This window comes from Lynx rufus, unplaced genomic scaffold (assembly GCF_022079265.1).
Source record: "Lynx rufus isolate CCGP_SWC_20201006 ecotype Redwood Valley unplaced genomic scaffold, mLynRuf1.p SCAF_54, whole genome shotgun sequence".
Taxonomy (NCBI): Eukaryota; Metazoa; Chordata; class Mammalia; order Carnivora; family Felidae; genus Lynx; species Lynx rufus.
This window is the reverse complement of record NW_025814872.1, coordinates 663,569-671,114: the sequence shown is the minus strand read 5'-3', so window position 1 is coordinate 671,114 and position 7,546 is coordinate 663,569. Positions and strand designations below refer to the sequence as shown.

Sequence of the window (7,546 nt, the reverse complement as noted above, 5' to 3'; positions counted from 1 at the left end):
CTTTCACCTTTATTTCTCTTGATAGACTCGAGATATAGACATTCCACCCATAACAGGGGTAAGTCACTTGTGTGTGCTTTATGGAAGCCAAAGGCACCCCCCAAGGCTAAAAGAACATCTGGCCCCATACCTAACATCACTGAGAGGGCTCAGAGGAAGTTCCCCCATCACCTTGACAACCTCAGACTTTACTGGAGAACCAAGAACTCCAGGGGATTCAGAAAATGAAGTCATGTGAAGAAGGTCGGTTATTGTTTGGATCTTGCTTATCACTCTCAATGGTCAGTTGTGGGTCACTTTCTTGGACTTCTTTCAGCAGCTTCTGGATTTGAGGGTCAGATTCATCTATCCTCAACCTGGAGGTGCAGCGGGAGTGAAAAGAAGGTTTCTTGTTGCTTCAAGGAGGCTCATTCCAAATGCCCAAGAGCCTGCAAGTGTCATGCTTTAGAAGAGAGGCAGTCTTTATTGATTATTCTGTGCCGCAAAGTAGGGATCCATATTGACTTGATAGGGAACAAGAGATAATTCCAGGTTAACACCGTAATGGCTTTAAGATGCCTGCATGATCTCAGACAATTCTCATATTATTCTTGGAGAGACAGAACTAAATCACAGACATTTCCATCAATTCCAACACCTACCTACTCCACAGCTCATGTTGGCAACTTCTATTTGGTGGACCCAGGACGAGACATACACACTTGAACCAAGTCAGTCAGACCAGACTTGTGTCTCCTCTGACATGACATTAGCTGATCACCACCTTTATTTGACCTGTGATAATAGCAGCCTCATTTGTAGGATTCACCTTTCGGTAACCAGATTCATTCACGGGCATGGGGAATGGGGTGGGGGAAAGGGAATAATTAAAGCAAAAATATGTATAAAAGTAAGAGACTGAAGATATTAGCTGCCATGTTTCTTGTTGGCATTGTAGTCCTGGTTTTCTTAGTGTGTGTGTGTATACAGGACTACAATGCCAACAAGAAACATATATGTATTTTAAGTAATCTCTATACCCAATGTGGGGCTTGAGCTCATGTCCCAAGATCAAGAGTCACATGCTCTACTGACTGAGCCAGGCAGAAACCCTTGGTTTTGTTGGCTTATTAACCAATTTTTTTGTTTTGCTGTTTAAGGGTCACAACACAATCACACAACAAGGCTTGAGTTTTATGTTCTGGAGATCTAATGTACAGCTTGGTGACAGTAATACTGTATTGGGTACCTGAAATTTGCTATGATAGATCTTAGGTGTTCTCACCACACACACACACACACACACACACACACAAAGGTAAAACTCTATGAGGTGATGGATGTGTTAATCAGCTTGATGATGATGATGATTTCACAATGTTTTTGTATATCAAAATCACAATCAATATAACTTTGGCTAAAGTAAGGGCCAAAATGTCCATCGATGGTGAATGGATAAAAAAGATGTGGTGTATGTATGTGTGTGTGTGTGTGTGTGTGTGTGTGGGTATACATATACACACATACATATATATATATATATATGTATACATATATATATATATACATATATACACACATATATACATACACACACACACAATGGAGTATTAGTAATCAAAAAGAATGAAATCGTGCCGTTTGCAACTATGTGGATGGAACCAGAGGGTATCATGCTAAGTGAAATTAGTCAGTCAGAGAAAGACAAATATCATATGATTTCACTCATATGAGAATTTTAAGATACAAAACAGATGAACATAGGGGAAGGGAAGCAAAAATAATATAAAAACAGGGAGGGGGACAAAACATAAGAGACTCTTAAAAACGGAGAACAAACAAAGGGTTACTGGAGGGATTGCGAAAGCAGGGGTGGGCTAAATAAGTAAGGGGCATTAAGGAATTTACTCCTGAAATCATTGTTGCACTATATGGTAACTAACTTCGACATAAATTAAAAAAATAAATTAAAAAAATATTTTCAACATGACCCTCCAAGGTCAAATGTAGTTGTGTCTATTCGTGAGTGTAGGAGGTTGGTCATGGTCTGCAGTTGAAGGACAGAAAAAGTTCCCACAGTCGACCTGTGTCTGGTCAAAAGTGTTGAAGGAATCAGAAACAGGGCGTGAGCCACAGTGGAATATATAAAGGTGTTGCTCTAAGAATGAGGTGTGATGACAGGGCCTCTTTGTCTCTAAGCCAAAGAAAAGGATTCCAGTTAAGTTAAAAGAGCATCTCAGAAGGATACGAGGTAGCTGATAAAGTCAAAGAACCAAAAGCCAAGTTCTGAACCCGGGGTCTCTGTGCCTGTCTAGGGTCTGTCACTGAACAAGAAGCCCCCATCTTGAATTGCTCCCCTTGAGATTCACAGACTCAGGAGAGCACGTCTGACTGGGTGGTCTCAAGAAACAGCTCAATGTCTTTGTGGGGGGCTTTACACTTTGATTAGAACTCACTGATACATAAAATGGGAGCTAGCTCGCCAGAAAGGGGCTAAAAACAGAAACAAACTTCAGACTCTACACATTGCTTCTTTCGACTAGCAAGGGACCTGAGAGTCACATTAAGTAAATATTTCATCAGTTTCTCCTACGTAATTATCATTTCGAGCCATCAGCTGTCTATGTTGCATCTGAGAATTTAAAGTTCCGCACGTCTGGGGCGCCTGAGTGGCTCTGTCAGTTGAGCGTCTGACTTGGGCTCAGGTCATGATCTCACAGTTTGTGGGTTCCAGCCCCATGTCGGGCTCTGTGCTGACAGCTCAGAGCCTGGAGCCTGCTTTGGAACCTGTGTCTCCTTCTCTCTCTCTGCCCCTCCCCTGCTTGCACTCTGTGTCTCTCTCTCTCAAAAATAAACTAAAAGAAAAAATTAAAGTTCCCACGCACCTAAGAATAAAGAGTTGTAGGGTTCTTTGTTGCCATGGGAGCAAGTGAACAGCACAACTCAGGGACAGCTTGCTTCGATGACCAACAGAAGACAGAGACTCATTTCATTCAATGGCGGACTCACAGCAGAGAATGTGCTCCTAAGGCGGACCCACTGCCAGACCTCTGTAACCAACACAAACTCAAGAAACCACACGAGAGTCTGATCTTCCTCACTCAACAACAGACGGCCACCATGACTCTCCCTCACTTAGAGGAGCCCCCAGAGCCAGCTTCCTGGCATCAGACTGAGTTTGAGTCTCCCTTTGACTCATCTTACTCTCCAAAGCAACAGAAGGGGCCGATGGGAGAATTATCTGGCGACTAAACATCACTGGATAAAAGCTGAACGTTAGCGACTCACATGTCCCTGTGGTTTGCGCATCCCCCTGCACACCTGCTATCCCGGAGGAAACACCCTAAGGATCAGAAGGATCATACCTGAGTGTCCGGAGGGAGGAATTCTGAAGTTTCAAGGTATTACACAGCATCTTCACTCCGCTATATCCCAAGGAATTCTGGCCTAGGTCCAGACTGATCAGGCTCCGGTTGTTGCCAAGGGCAGATGCGAGAATCTCACAGCTGAAAGGGGTGATGGCACATCCCCACAACCTGCAGGGGAGACACAAAAATTAGTTCATTCATTCAAGCAGTGTTTACAGAAACCATCCTACATGCCAGGCACACTCTTGAGTGTTGGGGATCCAACAGGAAACTACAGAAATCTCTTCCCTCTGAGCTCATACTAATAGGAAACAGATGTATGTAGTGTGCCATATCTGATAAGGGTTATGAAGGGCAAAGGGTAAAGGGAGAAGCTGGGGAGGGCACTCACTACAATGGCTGAAGAGAACAAACCTTAGAATTTGAGAACAAACCTTAGATCTGGAGTGGGGGCTCCCCAAGCAGAGAAATAGCTTGTGCAAAGGCTCTGAGGTCATGTATCATTATCATGTAAAACAATACCAAGGCAGCCAGATTCAACAGCAAATCAAGAGAGTGAATCAGGCAGGGTTGTAAGAGATGAAGCCACAGATAACAGGGAGCCATCTCACATAGGGCCCTTAGGCCATTGTAAACTTCAGATTTTACTTGGAATGAGATGGGGAACCACCGGGGCTTTTGAGAAGAAGCATGATGGGAGTTACATCTTACAAGTTATTCTTAGTGCTTGGCTAGAAAACTAGCGGCACTGAGAGGGCAGAATACAGACTAGGTTGAAGGCTAGACTACAACCCACACGTTATAAGTATGTGTGTGGGGTATGAGAACAGATTCTAGATATCTGGAAGAGGGTAGCAGGATTAAAACAATGTTTACTTATTTTGAGAGAGAGAGAGAGAGAGGGAGGGAGGGAGGGAGGGAGGGAGGGAGGGAGGGAGAGAGAGAGGAAGGGAAGAGGAGAGGAGAGGAGAGGAGAGGAGAGGAGAGGAGAGGAGAGGGGTTGGGGTGGACAGAGAGAGAATCCCAAGCAGGCTCTGTACTGCCAGCACAGAGCCCAATCCAGGGCTTGATCTCCTGAACTGCAAGATCATGACCTGAGCCGAAATCAAGAATCAGATGCTTAATGACTGAGCCACTCAGGGACCCCAGGTAGCAAGATTTTAAAAAGGCTTGGATTTGATATGTCTCTGGAGGCAAGGGAAATAAAAGCAAAAATGAACTATTGGGACCTCATCAAGATAAAAAGCTTCTGCACAGCAAAGGAAACAATCAACAAAACTAAAGGGCAACCGACAGAATGGGAGAAGAAATTCTCAAATGACATATCTGATAAAGGGTTAGTATCCAAAATCTGCAAGGAACTTACCAAACTCAACACCAAAAAACAAATAATCCAGTGAAGAAATAGGCAGAAGACATGGGACACTTCTCCAAAGAAGACATCCAGATGGCCAACAGACACATGAGAAGATGCTCAACATTATTCATCACCAGGGAAATACAAATCGAAACCACAATGAGATACCACCTCACACCTGTCAGAGTGGTTAAAATTAACAACTCAGGAAACAATAGATGTTGGTGAGGATGTGGAGAAAGGGGAACCCTCTTGAACTGTTTGTGGGAATGCAAACTGGTGCCGTCACTCTGGAAAACAGTATGGAGGTTCCTCCAAAAATTAAAAATAGAACTACCCTGTGACCCAGCAATTGCACTATTAGGAATTTTTCCAAATGATACAAAAATGCTGATTTGAAAGGACACATGCACCCCAATGTTTATAGCAGCATTATCAACAATAGTCAAAGTATGGAAAGAGCCCAAATGTCCATCGATGGATGAATGGATAAAGACAACGTGGTATATACATAAATGGAGTATTACTTGGCAATCAAAAAGAATAAAATCTTGCCATTTGCAACAATGTGGATGGAACTGGAGGGTATTATGCTGAGTGAGGTAAGTCAGAGGAAGACAGATATCATATGTTTTCACTCATATGTGGAATTTGAGAAACACAACAGATGAACATAGGAGAAGGGAAGGGAAAGTAAGACAAAAACAGAGAGAGACAAACCCTAAGAGACACTTAGGAATAAACTGAGGGTTGCTGGTGGGGAGGTAGGTGGGGGGATGGGGTAAACAGGCGATGGGCATTAAGGAGGGCACTTTTTGGGAAGGGCACTGGGTGTTATATGTAAGTGATGAATCATTGGGTTCTACTCCTGAAGCCAAGACTACACTGTGTGTTAACTAACTTGAACTTAAATAATAAAAAAGGCTTGGATTTGATATTTGAAAGAAAAAAAGGAATAAAGGATGATGTATGAAGGATCTCATTCCGAGCAAATAATATTATACAAAGATTCAAGGTGTTTGTGCATACATGAACACACACATATGAGTTAAAGTCACGTAGTTATATTTACCCCAGGATTTGGGAGAGGTTATGAGTAATATCAAACATTTAGCATACTTCCTGGCACAGTAAATGCATATGTATTTCATTATCATAACCAACTTTCCTGATGGACATGACTTACTCCATTTCCTAAAATGTACAACCGAGATTATACCATCAGGAAGTTATGGCTGACTAGATACTTCCCTATGCCAGTAGAACACATGGTTAGAAGAGCCCCCTCCCCATCACTGTTAACATCGTCACCTTCCTGCAAACAGGCACGTGCCACGAATCATAACAACCAGTGGTTTTCCACCTGCGATCTCTAGGATTTGTTCAGTTGGTATCCCTACCAGTGCAAACTGCAGTCATGCTGAGAGCTTTAACAATACCGTTGTCTGGGTTTTACTTGAGGAGATCCCGACTGGAGTGGTCTGAGGTACAGCCTGGGTGGGTGTTGGCATTCTCAAACCTGCAAGCATTTCTACTACTCAGTAGAGGCTGAACACCATGACTTATCGTCTTGTGCTGTAGAGGTCAGAAAACTGGTTACCATTTGGGGGTCCTTCACAGGTAGGGTTCCAGACCCCAGTGCATCTGAGTGAAGGTACCTAACTCATGTGGAATTGTGAGACAGAACTGAATTGAGGCCATTTATCTGCCGGTGGAGGCAACATGTCAAATCCCTACCTCTCTGGAGGCTGGGAGCTGGGGCACCGATGACTGCCTCTCGATGCCTTAGGCATTGCATCCTCAAAATGCTTCACTGGTGTCCTTTGGATGGCTTAGACTAGAGAGTATCCCTTTAACCACACTAGTGACTCTTCTTCCCCAGATTTACTGATGAATAATTGACGAATAAAAGTTGTATGTATTTAAGGTATACGATGTGATGATTTAATATACACTGTGAAATGATCAACAGTCGAGTTAATTACTACATCTGTCAGCTCTCACATAGTTGCTTTTTTTGTTTTTTGAGAACACTAGATTTGCTGAGAGTAGATCTTATTTTTTATTGTCGAAATGTAGAAGTTTCTGGAGATTTTCTTTAATCCTTGTTGACATATAATTGACACAAAACATCGTGTAAGTTTAAGGTGTGCAATGTGCTGATTTGGCACTTTAATATATTACAACACGATTAGCACTGTAGTGTTAGCTGACACCCCCATCCTGACACACCATCTTCATTTCTTTTTTGGGGGAGAACATTTAAGATCTATTCTTTTTAAAAATTTTATTTTTATTTTGGAGAGAGAGAGAGAGAGCACACAAGCAGGGGAGGGGCAGGGGGAGAGAGAGAGAAAGAGGGAAAGAGTGGGGGAGAGAGAGAGAGAGAGCGAGAGAGAGAGAGAGAGAGAGAAAAGATAGAAAGGGGGGTGAGAGAATATCTTATGCAGGCTCCATGCTCAGTGTTAGGCTGATTGGCTCAACCCCACGATCCTGGGATCATGACCTGAGCTGAAATCAAGAGCTGGACGCTCAACTAAATGAGCTACCCAGGCGCTCCCTAAGATCTGTTCTTTTAAATGCCTGTTAACTATAGAGAACACACTGATGGTCACCAGAGAGGAGGTGGGTGGGGGTACAGAATAAATAAGGGATGGGATGGAGGGCGCTTGTGTGATGAACACCAGATGTCATATGGAATTATGGCATCACTATATTGCACCTGAAACTAATATTACACTATATATTGACTATACTGGAATTAGAAAAAAATCTATGTTAGCAAATTTCAAGTATATTACACAGTGTTATTAGCTATAATCTCCATGCTATACGTTAGATG

General features: G+C 42.9%; 1 protein-coding gene across 1 annotated transcript in view; it reads right to left on the bottom strand.

Moving 5' to 3' along the window:
• Nucleotides 1-217: 217 nt before the first annotated feature.
• NLRP2 (NLR family pyrin domain containing 2) overlaps nucleotides 218-7,546 on the bottom strand; it is a 31,418-nt gene continuing 24,089 nt past the window's right edge. The window contains exons 9-10 of the mRNA XM_047100917.1: nucleotides 3,345-3,515; nucleotides 218-356 (exon numbers count right to left, since the gene is read on the bottom strand). Coding sequence (XP_046956873.1) covers nucleotides 218-356; nucleotides 3,345-3,515 — 310 coding nt within the window. The remainder of the gene's footprint in view (nucleotides 357-3,344; nucleotides 3,516-7,546) is intronic.